At 38.2% G+C, this 15,983-nt stretch overlaps 1 protein-coding gene across 13 annotated transcripts in view; it reads left to right on the top strand.

Annotated features, from left to right (window-relative positions):
* Window positions 1-15,983, top strand: part of tenm2a (teneurin transmembrane protein 2a) — a 719,932-nt gene that overhangs the window by 600,245 nt on the left and 103,704 nt on the right. For 8 of the 13 annotated variants that reach the window (XM_061901813.1, XM_061901812.1, XM_061901811.1 and 5 more), the window contains 3 exons: window positions 3,667-3,789; window positions 13,541-13,767; window positions 15,376-15,571. In XM_061901813.1, the coding sequence (XP_061757797.1) occupies window positions 3,667-3,789; window positions 13,541-13,767; window positions 15,376-15,571 (546 nt within the window). The remainder of the gene's footprint in view (window positions 1-3,666; window positions 3,790-13,540; window positions 13,768-15,375; window positions 15,572-15,983) is intronic. The other 5 variants (XM_061901815.1, XM_061901814.1, XM_061901818.1 and 2 more) reach the window with 1 other exon arrangement.

Below are 15,983 nucleotides of genomic sequence, written 5' to 3'. Positions count from 1 at the left end.
GACTCCCATAGCTGGGAGGCGCCCAAGGCTGATACTCATTCATAACACCTGTATTATGCATCATATAACGTCTACTCTTGTAGCCAAGCCTTGTGCTGCATGTAGACATACTGTACTGCTGGTGAATTATTCATTCGATATGACATTATCTTGAATACTTACCACACCAGGCAAAACCTATCCTTTTCTTCCATTCAAAGGGTTATTAAAAATGCACTTTTCAACAAATATTACAAAAAATTGAAAGGGAACCTTTTAAAAAGGTGTCTTTTTTGACTTACAAATGTTTTTTGATGGTTGGATAATCGTGTTAAACAACGCCAAACCGTCAAATCGTTAAGTATATACAAATTTTCATGAGTTTGCACGCAGTTTTGGATGCCTCTGTTTGTGAGGTTTTCAGTCTAGCTACGTGGTGACGTCACAGTGAGGTGGAAGTACTTATTTGGACATTATGTCAAGCTCTCAACCGGGAGGAGCTACATAAAATACAGAGGCTATATCATCCCTACAAGCCTGTTTTGCAGATTTCCCTGCTCTTCTATAAATAAAAAAATATATATATATATATATATATATATATATATATATATATATATATATATATATATATGTGTGTATATTAGGGGTGTGGGAAAAAATCGATTCGAATACGAATCACGATTCTCACGTTGTGCGATTTAGAATCGATTCTAATTTTTACAAAATCGATTTATTTTTTTCATTATTTTTTTTTATTTTAGTTTTTACATTATTTTTTATCAATCCAACAATACCATACCAATGCAAACCAATTCCAAAACCAAACCTGACCCAGCAACACTCAGAACTGCAATAAACAGAGCAATTGAGGAGACACAAACACGACACAGAACAAACCAAAAATAATGAAACAAAAATTAATATTATCAACAACAGTATCAATATTAGTTATAATTTCAGCATAGCAGTGATTAAAAATCCCTCATTGACATTAGACATTTATAAAAAAAAAAGAACAATAGTGTCACAGGGGCTTGCAATTCATCTCATAAGCTTGACAACACACTCTGTCCAATGTTTTCACAAGGATAAAATAAGTCATATTTTTGGTTTGTTAAATATCCATCCATCCATTTTTCTACCGCTTATTCCCTTTTGGGGTCGCGGGGGTTTGTTAAATAGTTAAAACAAATTTACATTATTGCAATCAGTTGATAAAATATTGTCTTTTACAATTATAAAAGCTTTTGAAAAAAAAATCTACTACTTTGCTTGCATGTCAGCAGACTGGGGTAGATCCTGCTGAAATCCTATGTATTGAATGAATACAAAACCGTTTTGAATCGGAAAAATATCGTTTTTGAATCGAGAACTGTGACCGCAAGAATCGATATTGAATCGAATCGTGGGACACCCAAAGATTCGCAGCCCTAATATATATATATATATATATATATATATATATCCATCCATCCATCCATCCATTTTTCTACTGCTTATTCCCTTTGGGGTGGCGGGGATATATATACACACATATATATATATATATATATATATATATATATATATATATATACATATATATATATATATATATACACATACATACACACACACACACACTATTACAGTATCATGTTGAAACTATGCACATTACAATGATTTATGAATGAATTATTTAGGTAACCAATCAATATTTGGCTCATATTAAAATAAATAAGCACAATCAACAATCACATTTGCACGTAAATAATAGTAAGTCAAAAAGAGAATAGGAAGAAGCCTAACTTATTTGTTTCATTAGCCCAGTCCCATAATGAGTATCTAATATTAATATCAGACACTTTGTTTCAATTGTTCGGTCAACACTTTCTGCTTATACCGTGCTTTAAACTGGCTCATATTAGAACATTAGTACAAAACTGTATTTAGAATGTAACCCCCCATCATAGTTAAATTATCAAATATAAATAATTATAGCTTTTTTTTTCAATAAAAAAGTAATGACAAATGTAATATAATGCGTTGTAATAAAATAATGTGGTTTTAATAATCTTTCACTCATTATTCATCCAAATACAATTGTAAATCTGTACATTTTTCCTAGACTTCATAGTGTAAAGTACAGATTATCTAATTAATGTAGGATTATCATCAGTGGATAATAAACAATCATAATAATAATTTATTATAATCAAAATATTGTATTAGTGCATCTACTGTTAAGCCTCCCCTGTCCCCATACAACCTACTGATACCACTGTTTCCAACCATAATCAAGGGTCCTTGAGCGCACTACAGTTATGTGCTTATGTGCTGTTTTCCAAATGTTGGTGCTGTGTGCATTCCTAAAGGTGGGTGTTAGTGACGTTGTGACATCTGTGTTGAGTGTCCAGTGAAGTGTTTCCATGCGGGGTGTGGAATGACCCATTTTTGCAAGGGGGTGGAGGTTGTGAAACACATTCACAATTTCATTCAAACAGCTTTCATATTGAACTTTGACAGCAAAATTAATTTTGTCTAAACTTTTAAGACTTTGTCTTTTATAACTTATTGGTATGTTGGCCCTGCGATGAGGTGGCGACTTGTCCAGGGTGTACCCTGCCTTCCGCCCGATTGTAGCTGAGATAGGCGCCAGCGCCCCCCGCAACCCCGAAAGGGAATAAGCGGTAGAAAATGGATGGATGGATGGTTTAAACCAACATTTAAAAAAGCCCAGGATATAAGTTCAGTTCAGTTTCAGTTTATTTCAAACATGCATACGATACAATGTAATACATCACATATTTCCAGTTGTTTCATTACCGCACGCCCGGAAAGGAGTACGAAGAAGCTGAGCTTATTTAATCCTTTCCCTTTTCATACCATAGCAATTTTATCTCATTTCCTTGTTCTCAGTGGCCCTCAAGTGGTTATAGCCATGCCTGTGACAATCAATTCTGAGTTTTACCATCTTTTTTATTGGATCGATTGCAGTAGGTCTACCTAATCTTTTGACTCATATACTCTATATTAATGCTGATACCGTTTTGTTACTGCACTAATTGCCTTATGTATTGAAGGAAGCCATTGAAAATGAGATCGTTCATCTCAGGGACTTCATTCGTCCCTAATAAAGTTCTGAGTAAGAAGATGAAGTATGAGCGTGAGCCAAAAACATAGTCCTGTTCTAGCAGCAGACAATAATAGAACTTGGGGAGGAAAAGAGGAGGACAAGAGAAGGAGAGTCAAAGAGTGAGCTCTTCAGAGAGCAATCTGTCACCTGCTGTCTGCAAGGCAGTGTAAAGGCTCCCAAATAAAAGCAGGAGATGCTGACAGCTTGAAAGACGATTGCAAGCAGTTGAAGTATAGAGGAAGAAAACTGCGGAAAAAAAAGATTACTTCTTTTTTCTAGTTTTGCTGTCAGTTTTGTAAGACTTTCCTCAGGTTTACTTTTGTACTTTGAGCTCCACTGAGTTAACTGCATATTTTTTAAATTGACAGATTAAAAACAGCTTTCTCTAGAACCTGCGCTCGTGGTCGCGAAAATGACAGACTGTACTTAGAGGGTCGGCCCTGGGACTTCCGTTGCGTGTTGAGCTTTCAAGTGTGACTGTTACCATGCCAAACGCTATAGACAGTGTATTGTTCATGTCATGATGTCACATGTTCGCCCACTCTCATCTTGCTCTCCCTTGTGTGCAGCGATCAACTTGCTGGGTTTGACGTGGCAGCTGAAGCCGTCCGATGGCCCCGTGTTAAACAACGGACTGGGGACAGGCCTGCCTGTTAACAGCGATGTGGCCACACTGCCTTCTGGAGGCAGAGGTACGAACCACAACACACTTCAGAAACAGCAGCAACCTTCGCTGCAGCAATAAGCACAATGCAAGGAAAAACCTAGGAAAATGCATCCAACTAGTCTTCAGTCTTTATTCAGAAAAAAAAAGTACATTATATCTTTCTGGGGCCCTATACGCAAGAATCCTTCAGGGCCACCCATCCCACACCAAACCAAACGTCGCTGTGGCATGCTCCCATACTTAGTATATTTATTTACTTGTGCCAACAAACTAATTGTTGCATTGATTTGGTCGAAAGCAGCTTTTTGAAACAGATGGAAAATCTTAAAATTCGTTTTTTCCATCTATCCATCCATTTTTCTACAGTTTGTCTCTTACAGAGTCACAGGGGGTGCCGGGGCCTATCTTGACTTTTTAAAAGAACATTTTTGACAAGAATATTTGCCAAAAAACTGACATTTCAATATGAAGTGGCCAAATAATCATATAAACTGTCATTATTCACTTGAATATGATTCTAAATCTGTCAAATTTTCCTTTACTTCGGAGTGCAACGTAGACCTTAGCTCATACATATAGGATTATCATCAGTGGATAATACGAATCATAATAACACATCATTTTTATGATGATATTGTTAGTGTATCTCATTGGGGTTCAGTCTCCCCGTCTTTAAAACCCACTCTGTTTCCAACTTTAATCGAGGGCCCGTGAACGCATCACAATTACGAGTAATAAGATGCAAATGTGAATCTTGTTCATAACCTTCTGGCCTGCTGCCACAGATAGATGTATTACATTTTTACCTTCCTTATATCACTATATATTTTGTTCCAAACTGCTGGTGCTGTGTGTAAATGCTTAAATGTGAGCGTTGATGGTGTTATGACATCCACGTTGTGTGTTGCCTGCATGCTTTTCAGTTATCCAGGTGGAACGAAGCATTTTGCATTTTTCACAGGGGGTTTTGATTGATTGATTGAAATTGTTGTTAGTAGATTGCATAGTTCAATACATATTCCGTACAATTGACTACTAAATGGTAACACCCGAATAAGTTTTTCAACTTGTTTAAGTCGAGGTCCACGTTAATCAATTCATGGGTGTAGGTAGTAGTTTTTTGATTGATTGATTGATTGATTGATTGATTGATTGATTGATTGATACTTTTATTAGTAGATTGCACAGTACAGTACATATTCCGTACAATTGACCACTAAATGGTAACACCCGAATAAGTTTTTCAACTTGTTTAAGTCGAGGTCCACGTTAATCAATTCATGGGTGTAGGTAGTAGTTTTTTGATTGATTGATTGATTGATTGATTGATTGATTGATTGATACTTTTATTAGTAGATTGCACAGTACAGTACATATTCCGTACAATTGACCACTAAATGGTAACACCCAAATAAGTTTTTCAACTTGTTTAAGTCGGGGTCCACGTTAATCAATTCATGGTACAAATACATACTATCAACATAATACAGTCATCACACAGGTTAATCATCATAGTATATACATTGAATTATTTACATTGTTTACAATCCGGGGGGTGGGATGAGGAGCTTTGGTTGATATCAGAACTTCAGTCATCAACAATTGCATCAACAGAGAAATGTGGACATTGAAACAGTGTAGGTCTTATTTAGTAGGATATGTACAGCCAGCAGAGAACATAGTGAGTTCAAATAGCATAAGAACAAGTATATACATTAGAAGTACATTTGAGTTGTTTATAATCCGGGGAGATGGGATGTGAATGGAGGAGGGTATTAGTAAAGTGTTGAAGTTGCCTGGAGGTGTTGTTTTAGAGCGGTTTTGAAGGAATATAGAGATGCACTTACTTTTACACCTGTTGGGAGTGCATTCCACATTGATGTGGCATAGAAAGAGAATGAGTTAAGACCTTTGTTAGATTGAAATCTGGGTTTAACGTGGTTTGTGGAGCTCCCCCTGGTGTTGTGGTTATGGCATTAGACATTCTTCATTTTATTCAACCAACCTTATTAAAGTTAAAGTACCACTGATAGTCACGCACACACACACTAGGTGTGGTGAAATTACCCTCTGCGGTTGACCCATTCCCTTGTTCCACCCCCCGGGAGGTGAGGGGAGCAGTGAGTAGCAGCGGTGGCCACGCTCGGGAATCATTTTGGTGATCAATCCATCCATCCATTTTCTACCACTTGTCCCGTTCGCGGTCGCAGGGGGTGCTGGAGCCTATCTCAGCTGCATTTGAGCTGAAGGCAGGGTACACCCTGGACATGTTGCCATCTCATCACAGGACCAAAACAGATAGACAGACAACATTCACACTCTAGGGTCAATTTAGTGTTGCCAATCAGCCTATCCCCAGGTGCATGTTTTTGGAGGTGGGAGGAAGCCGGAGTACCCAGAGGGAACCCACGCAGTCACGGGGAGAACATGCAAACTCCACACAGAAAGATCCTGAGCCCGGGATTGAACCCAGGATTACTCAAGACTTTCATATAGTGAGGCACATGCACTAGCCCCTGTTCCACCGTGCTGACCCATTTTGGTGATTTAACCCCCAATTCCAACCCCTGATCCTGAGTGCCAAGCAGGGAGGTAATGGGTCCCCTTTATACTATTGAACTTTCACGGCCATAATAGCTTTATAATACTGTAACATTTAACATTGAATTTGTATCGACATTAACATTTATTTACATGTTGTTTTTATACCTTTGATATTTAAAGGCCTACTGGAATGAGATTTTCTTATTTAAACGGGGATAGCAGGTCCATTCTATGTGTCATACTTGATCATTTCGCGATATTGCCATATTTTTGTTGAAAGGAATTAGTAAAGAACATCCACGATAAAGTTTGCAACTTTTGGTCGCTCTTAAAAAAGCCCTGTCTTTCCCGGAAGTAGTGCAAGTGACGTCACAGATTGTCGGACTCCTCACATCCACCCATTGATTACAATCATGGACGCCAGCAGCGCGAGCGATTCTGACCGAGAAAGCGACAATTTCCCCATTAATTGGAACGAGGATGAAAGATTCGTGTTTGATGATATTGATAGCGACGGACTAGAAAAAAATAAAAGAAAGAAAAAAGCGACAGCTCTGGGCGACGGCAGTGTGAGCGTTTGAGATGTAATTAGACACATGCACTCGGAAAATTCTGGAAGATCCATTATCTGCTTATTGTTTTAATAGTGTTTTAGTGAGATAGTAAAGATTGTAAAGACATATCCCGAGGTCGGATGGCTGCGTTGAACACACTGTGTCTCAGAGAGAAGCCGAGGAGGCAAGCTCACAGCTGCTGCGGAACGACGAATAATCCAGGGATGTGTTCGGTAAGATATATATCACAATTTCCCCATCCAAAAACATGCTGGTTGACGCAGAGAAAACATGTTTGCTTGACCGCTCTGCTTTCACAACAAACAAAGAAACGCCGGCTGGGTCTCGGTGCTAAAGACAGCTGGAAGCCACCGCTTTCCACCAACAGCATTGTTCTTTATAGTCTCCATTATTAAATGAACAAATTGCAAAAGATTCAGCAACACAGATGTCCAAAATACTGTATAATTATGCGGTTAAAGCAGACAACTTTTAGCTGTGTGTGTGCGCAGCGCTAATATTTCCTCACAGTCCGTGACGTCATGCGTATACGTCATCATTCCGTGACGTTTTCAACAAGAAACTCCCGGGAAATTTAAAATTGCAATTTAGTAAACTAAAAAGGCCGTATTGGCATGTGTTGCAATGTTAATATTTCATCATTGATATATAAACTATCAGACTGCGTGGTCGGTAGTAGTGGGTTTCAGTAGGCCTTTAAATGTCTTCATAAAATCCCAGGGCTTGGGGCCTATGTCCAACATCTCCACAAAAACCGGGGTTGTTCGTCCTGTCCACACTTATGATAAAACATAAAAATTGTCATTGAATCATCACATAAGTCAACAAGCACATCTCAACACAAATCATAACATATACTAAGAACACTGCATGATGTTTTTCTATAACCATTCCACCATGAATGGAATGGCAAAGGTGTATAATTAATCATGGAAGTATAAGTGTGTTTTTATCGTTTGTTTTGACAAAAAAGAAAGGAATAAAGACGAGAAATATGCACACCATACAAGCCTCGTCCTTGAGGCTTTTATGTACAGTTTTTTGCTGGATAACACATTTTCGTGCCCAAACGGGCTCACGCCAACTAAAAGATGCCCATAAATTATGACACCATATGAGCTGTGCTACAATCGGGCGGAAGGCGGGGTACACCCTGGACAAGTCGCCACCTCATAGGCGCCAGCGCCCCCCGCGACCCCGAAAGGGAATAAGCGGTAGAAAATGGATGGATGGATGGATGAGCTGTGCTATCAGTATGAGCTTTTTAAACACTTTGCTGAGTTATGGCGAGCTGGAGTAGGTTTATTATCTCACGTCAGCAGCCAAATAAAACATCAGCACCTTACCCATCAACCCTTACTGCATTGTATCTCATCCTTTTAAGGACCCCCATGCGGTTTTCTAGTTTCACTTACTCACGCAGCTGGACTACTTGTGGGCAGCTGCTTTGTGTCTAAACTCTATCACTGAAAAGACTGTGTTCCCAAACATCTAAGTCTAATGCGGCTTTTGTTCTTTCTCCATGTTACTTTTTTTTGCTATTTTGCACAGAGCGCCGTTCAATGGTGACCTAATTGTTGGTTGCTGCAACTCTGTCTGTGTGTCTGTTCTGTCTACAGCAGGACAGTCAAACTCATTTTAGATCGGGGGCCACATGGAGAAAAATCTACTCCCAAGTGGGCCGGACTAGGAAAATTACAGCACGATAACTTGAAAACATAGACAAACATCAGATTGTTTTCTTTGTTTAAAAACAGAACAAGAGTGCACATTGTGAAAATGTACAAATGATAATGTTTTTTTCTTTACACTAACATGTTGTGGTTAGTAGTATTCTACCTTTATTTGTGTTTTTTCATACGATCGGAATTAATAAAATGGGACCCTTTACCTCCCTGTTTGGCACTCAGCATCAAGGGTTGGAATTGGGGTTCAAATCACGAAAAATGGTTCCCGGGCGCGGCACTGCTGCTGCCCACTGCTCCCCTCACCTACCAGGGGGTGAACAAGGGTATGGGTCAAATGCAGAGGACAAATTTCATCACACCTGTGTGTGACAAACATTAGTACTTTAACTTTAACTTTATGTGATCATGTTCATCAGTCAACTCATTGGTGTTAATTTTCAATCTACAAAGATAGAAAAATAATATCAAAATCAAATAACAGGATTTTTTTTAATGTAGTTTGTTCATTTTCAATATTTTTTTATATTTGTAGATCATCTGCAAAGGTACAAAGAATTGCCATTGCAACATCTAGTGGACACATTTAGAACAGCGGTTTGATTAATTAAAAAATTTGGGCTCATTGTTGTACTTGGCAAAATCATCCAGCGGGCCGGATAAAACCTGGTCTACAGCCTAACATTTTGGCACAGATAACGAAGGCATTATTTCAAAAGTACCATGCAGCACCGATGTGTCACAGATAACATTTATTTCCAGGGCCGCCCCAGGCTAAATTGTGGTCCTAAGCAGAGTTTTAATTTAAAGCCCATATTCCCGTATTGCAAAAAAAAAAAAAATCCCATCTTTATGTGAAACGATTTTTTACTTTTTAAATCAAACTAGAATTTAATTTGATGCGTTTTTCGTACTAAAACATGGGAAAGAAAGAGTTCAATAGTTTGTTTTTGGCGTGAAATAACAACTTTAACATAATGTTGCACATGTCCCTAACACAACTCTGACTAGGATTTGTCCGTGGAAGGTAGTCTTTAGTGGGCCACGTGTGTGCATGAAGCTCAAATGTTATGACCACGCAGGTTCATGTGTACTCATGTCACACAAAACACTGCTCGGCTTGTATTTTTCACATTGACCCGCATTACATGTGATCTGCATTTTGCCACCAAAGCATATCATGACATTGAAATCAGGCCAGTGTCTGAATGAAATGTTTTCCACTACTAACCTCTGAGACAATTTCCGACACAGTTGATATGCCTGGTCGAACTTGCGACAACATTTTGCCCGAAGCCGCCTGTGCCGAGCACCATTGAAGGCTTTGGATTTGTTGTTGAAATATCCCACCATGCATTGACGGCAGGCATATTGGTAGGCTTTTGCTCACCAAGAGTCATTTTTATGTTTATGTAAACTCTATGCAAAACACATGTGACATTTCCAGACTATTCGGTGGGGAAAAAAACATTCCATTGGCTTTGGTTCGTTGGACAAAAACTGTAAGTCATTAGATAAGAAGTCCCTTTGTCATTATAAGGAAAAAACATCCACAATTGGGTGTAATAATCGTTTCCAGTTCAACAAGTCTGAGTGGAACAGAGACCACAACATCTTCCCTGATGTTTCATACCGGGACTTTGTGAACTCCGTAGTTTTTCAACCCTGCCCATTTTACACCGTGAATGACTTTCAAAATTATAACAGTCGAGAAAGCTATGACCGCTTTGTTTGCAGATGGGCTTGTGCCGTTTGTGTTTATCTTTATAAACCCAGTGGACATTGTGTCATCAAGGCTAGAGTCATGCACTCTCATAAACAACCTAAGTTTGACACCCTTGTTAATCACGGATAAACAATCTAAGGCAGGGGTCACCAACCTTTTTGAAACCAAGAGCTACTTCTTGGGTACTGATTAATGCGAAGGGCTACCAGCTTGATACACACTTAAATAAATTGCCAGAAATAGCCAATTTGCTCAATTTACCTTTAATAAATAGATCTATGTATATATATATTTTTTTCTTTTTTTTCCTGTTTTCTCCTCTTTTAAACCGTTCAACTAAGTGTTTTTTTCATCATTTATTCTCTACAAAAAACCTTCCCTAAAAGGAAAAAAAAATGTACGACGGAATGACAGACAGAAATGCCCATTTTTTATATTATATATATATATATATATATATATATATATATATATATATGTATATATATATATATATATACTATTATATTATGTATTATATATATATATATATATATATATATATATATATATTTTAGGGAAGGTTTTTTGTAGAGAATAAATGATGAAAAAACACTTAATTGAACAGTTTAAAAGAGGAGAAAACAGGAAAAAAATGAAAATAAAATTTTGAAACATAGTTTATCTTCAATTTCGACTCTTTAAAATTCAAAATTCAACCGAAAAAAAGAACAGAAACACTAGCTAATTTGAATATTTTTGAAAAAATTAAAAAAAGAATTTATGGAACATCATTAGTAATTTTTCCTGATTAAGATTAATTTTTGGAATTTTGATGACATGTTTTAAATAGGTTAAAATCCAATCTGCATTTTGTTAGAATATATAACAAATAGGATCAAGCTATATTTCTAACAGACAAATCATTATTTCTTCTAGATTTTACAGAACAAAATTGTTTAAAGAAATTCAAAATACTTTGAAATAAGATTTTAATTTGATTCTAAAGATTTTTAAGATTTGCCAGAATATTTTTGGGGGTAATTTTTATCATAATAAGTTTGAAGAAATATTTCACAAATATTTTTCATCGAAAAAACAGAAGCTAAAATAAAGAATTACATTAAAATGTATTTATTATTCTTTACAATAAAAAAAATTATTTACTTTAACATTGATTTAAATTGTCAGTAAAGAAGAGGAAGGAATTTAAAAGGTAAAAAGGTATATGTTTTTAAAAATCCTAAAATCATTTTTAAGGTTGTATTTTTTCTCTAAAATTGTCTTTCTTAAAGTTATAAGAAGCAAAGTACAAAAATGTAATTAATTTATTTAAACAAGTGAAGACCAAGTCTTTAAAATATTTTCTTGGATTTTCAAATTATATTTGAGTTGTGTCTCTTTTAGGATTAAAAATGTTGAGCAAAGCGAGACCAGCTTGCTAGTAAATAAATAAAATTTAAAAAATAGAGGCAGCTCACTGGTAAGTGCTGCTATTTGAGCTATTTTTAGAACAGGCCAGCGGGCTACTCATCTGGTCCTTATGGGCACCGCGTTGGTGACCCCTGATCTAAGGTAATCTCAGCACACTGTGACAGTAAATTGGGATTTGGAGAACACTGTTCTCATGTCACTTAATACAGTATCCATTAACAAAACAATTATTATCAAAGGTCTTGAACCAAGCACATCAAGCTAATGCAAAGTGGGGCTGTTATTTTTTTAGAATAATTTCTACTTCCAAAATGTTCTTAATTACCTGAAATGAATTGATCGGAAGTCAACACGGTGAAACAGGGGTAAGTGCATGTGCCGCACAATATGAATGTCCTGGGTTCGATCCCGGGGTTTTTGCATGTTCTCCCCGTGTCTGCGTGGGTTCCCTCTGGGTACTCCGGCTTTCTCCCACCTCCAAAGACATGCACCTGATAATAAGTTGTTTCATAAAGAGCAACACTAAATTGACTCTACTGTGTGAGTGTGTCTGTCTATCTGTGTTGGCCCTGCGATGAGATGGCGACTTGTCCAGGGTGTACCCGCCTTCCGCCCAAATGCAGCTGCGATAGCCTTCAGCATCTCCCGCAACCCTAAAAGGGACAAGCAGTAAAAAATGGATGGATGGAAATGATCTGAACAAACACAAAGTTGTCCATAGCACGTCACATATTGCAGCTATCCATGCTTGCCTTCACCGTTCATTCTTCTTTTCAGCCGCTTGCACTCGTCCAGAAATAAGATTAGGAATTTGATAAAATCTAGTATACCTCTCCCACCTTGATCGTGGTGATAGTGGCAGTTGACAATCGCATATAGGTCGTCGGTATTATCAGAATAACTGAATGAATGATCAGCAACAATTAGCATGTTTACCAACAAAGCCCACCAATGTGGCCACCAGCAATGCATTGTGGGAAATGTAGAAACATCTGAAGCTTTGTTCTCGCAGAGAATACTCCTACATATGCATACATATCACTGACTGCTTTGCAAAACAAGCAAGTTGAGTGTCTTCACTTCCTTGTCACCGCTGGAGAAAAATCTAAATAACACCCAGGGATTGTAGGAAATGTAGTGTTTCATGGAAATTTTACAAGAAAACAACAACCCGGAAGTTAGCGCGAATGTGGAATCTCTGATGACTGCAGAGATTCTGGGCCGAATCCACTCTGCCCACAGTATGCTGCAATGTGTCTATGAGAAACAAGAATTTTTGGAGGTTTTTGCTGTTATATTATTCCAAAGACATGCACCTGGGGATAGGTTGATTGGCAACACTAAATTGGCCCTAGTGTGTGAATGTGAGTGTGAATGTTGTCTGTCTATCTGTGTTGGCCCTGTGATGAGGTGGCGACTTGTCCAGGGTGTACCCCGCCTTCCGCCCGATTGTAGCTGAGATAGGCGCCAGCACCCCCCGCGACCCCAAAAGGGAATAATCGGTAGAAAATGGATGGATGGATGGATTATTGTCAATGATTGAGCGTTAGGGGGCGAGGAATGAATTTGTGATAAAATGTCATATAGAGCACCTTTTCATTCATTAATTTAATTAATAAATTAAGTAATTCTTCAATCAAAACAAATCATGGGCCCTATACCCGGCGCCTGTTATGCGTATAGAAATGGGCGGCCTTTATCTCTACATAAACAGTTAGATAGCTAATGGTGCCTGATTGCGTCATGACTTCTGTCAGCATATTATTTGTCTGTAAACTGTGATGATTAACTATTGATTCTGACAATCAATGCCTATAATCACAGATTATGCAGTTTCTTTCCCCCTCGCACCAGGACCATGGGTGGGACGGAACAGCAGCATAGACACAGGCAACATTGATGTGGGGAGGCGAGTCACCCAAGAAGTCCCACCTGGAGTGTTTTGGAGGTCCCTGCTTTACCTCAGCCAAGCCCAGTTCCTCAAGTTCAACATATCCTTGGGCAAGGATGCCTTGTTTGGCGTGTACATCCGCAAGGGCCTGCCGCCCTCACATGCACAGGTAAACAGTTCCCATGGTAAACACTAGCCCTGCAGCATCTGGGTAGTGATGTTTAACTCCCAGAAATAGCCTTTTTATTCACTATGTCTGTTTTGATCTGCTAAATTAGTCCTGCACATGCAGCATCCATTAGAATGCTCGCTTAAGTCGTGGGACATTTTGTAAATCATTTGTGACTCATTGCTGGAAAACACAAATTGAATCCATGATTTAGATTTAATTAAATCTCATAGTAATGTGACTTTTACGGCCTCCTATTAGCTTGAAAAGACGCAATTAACAGCCATGTTGATTTGTAGATAACTGTCTCACTTCCTGAACGGACTAAAGCCTTTAGAAAGCATTAAATCTGTACCCACTGGACTCCACTGTAAAGCGCTCTCTGCTGTATTTACTGTAACCCACAGTAATATTAGTCCTTGTACTAATCTTTATTTGCCTTTCTACACAAAATGATTTAACAATACAGGGATGGGAATGAAGATTTACAAAATAAGCCGAACATTTTTTTAATCCTAAAACACCGCTTGGCCGCACCCGAGTGCTCATAGTTGAAATCTATGTTAGCTTTGGATGCATTTCCTGCTATTTTGAGTCAAAATCTAACAATATTCTCCTGACCAAAATTTCACATTTATTAGCAAATATTGTCATAAAAATTTATAATGTGATGAAATCTATGTATACAAGTTTACACATATATCAAATTCTTGGACACTTTTGGATTATAGACAAAAATAGGCCTACAAATGGATTAACCAGAATTCAAAATAAAAACGTTTTGAAATACATAAGATCGTGTATTGTACTTCTGAATGGACTCCTCTGTCATAGATTGGTGTGAGAGGAGCCGAGTCGGAGGTGGGAGGCTTCCATAGTTGATTTGAGGCTGTATTTGTGAGGATGTTTGACTTCAGCTTGAAGGCAGACCCCAGTGAAAAATTACTTCTCCATAAACTCACTTTACTTAGATGCCTTGCCGATTTCGCGTGGTCAAAGAGTGCCACCTTTCCCCGAGATCCATAGTTCACAATGTCCTTGCAATATAAGCACTTTGCAATGAAATCGCTGATCAGTTCGTCTACTTCTACGATATTGTTGTTAATCTTCACCTTCAGTTTGATGGATGTATCGAGCCATGCCCAGTTCCACTTGTTTGTCACGCCCTTATCGATATCTTTCGCTAATGAAGCATTCCAATTTTGAATAAGCTTAACCATGTCTGAAACTGTTTTGTCAATAAAGAAACGTGTTAATTGCGAGCTACTGGGTTTTCTTTCCAGATTAGTCGTCGATAAACACAACCAATATAAACAGAAAACGCGTTCAGAAACGCTCACAATAATTGAGGATCAGAGACCAAATATTGTCGGCAAACGACGCGTGCAGACGCCTACAACGGGCAATGTCATTGGTTGATGTCGTCAGCTGATAGTAGAGCTAGCCAATCTGATGCCTTCACACATTGGCATTATATTATATAAATGACCCTGGCGGCACCAAAGTCGGCGGAATTCTGCGGATTCGCGAAAAATTCCCATCTCTGACAATACCTATTGTGAATTCACTGAACTTTCTTAATACCTTTTCTCTCATGTTCCCCTGCAGTACGACTACATGGAGCGCTTGGATGGGAAGGAGAAGTGGAGCGTGGTGGAATCTCCCAGAGAGAGAAGGAGCATCCAAACTGTGGTACTCAATGAGGCCGTTTTTGTTCAGTACCTGGATGCTGGAGCCTGGCATTTGGCTTTCTACAATGACGGTCGCGAGAGGGAAACAGTTTCCTTTAGTACCAACATTATGGGTGAGTCAGCAAGTAAAGTTGTATGTAGATGGACTTAAACTCTAGCAGTGACTGGCCGCTTAGATGGGATGTTATGGAGTGGTGGTTTTACAAAAGGTGAATTTAAGTGTGGAATCAAACTGATTCGGCACCTAGAAATGATAAATTGTATGGATGCAACATATTTTCCAGCAGTGTTCTAAACTTCAGTTTTACTTGATCTACATTCAGTATGTGTCAATGCACTAAATTAGTTTGATTCCGAAAAAAGTGCAGGACCCCTTGAACAAACAGAAAGCAATACGTGAAGCTTGGCGAACCTACGTCCAAAATGCTACATATATCTTGTAGCATACCCCAGAGATCAATACTGGGACCAAAATTTTTCAATATCTTCATAAACTATATTTTTAGAGTTACAAGGGACTTAAAA

The sequence above is a fragment of the Nerophis ophidion genome, linkage group LG05, assembly GCF_033978795.1.
Source record: "Nerophis ophidion isolate RoL-2023_Sa linkage group LG05, RoL_Noph_v1.0, whole genome shotgun sequence".
NCBI classification, from domain to species: Eukaryota; Metazoa; Chordata; class Actinopteri; order Syngnathiformes; family Syngnathidae; genus Nerophis; species Nerophis ophidion.
The sequence above is the reverse complement of the archived record's forward strand: the minus strand, read 5'-3'. Positions and strand labels throughout refer to the sequence as shown.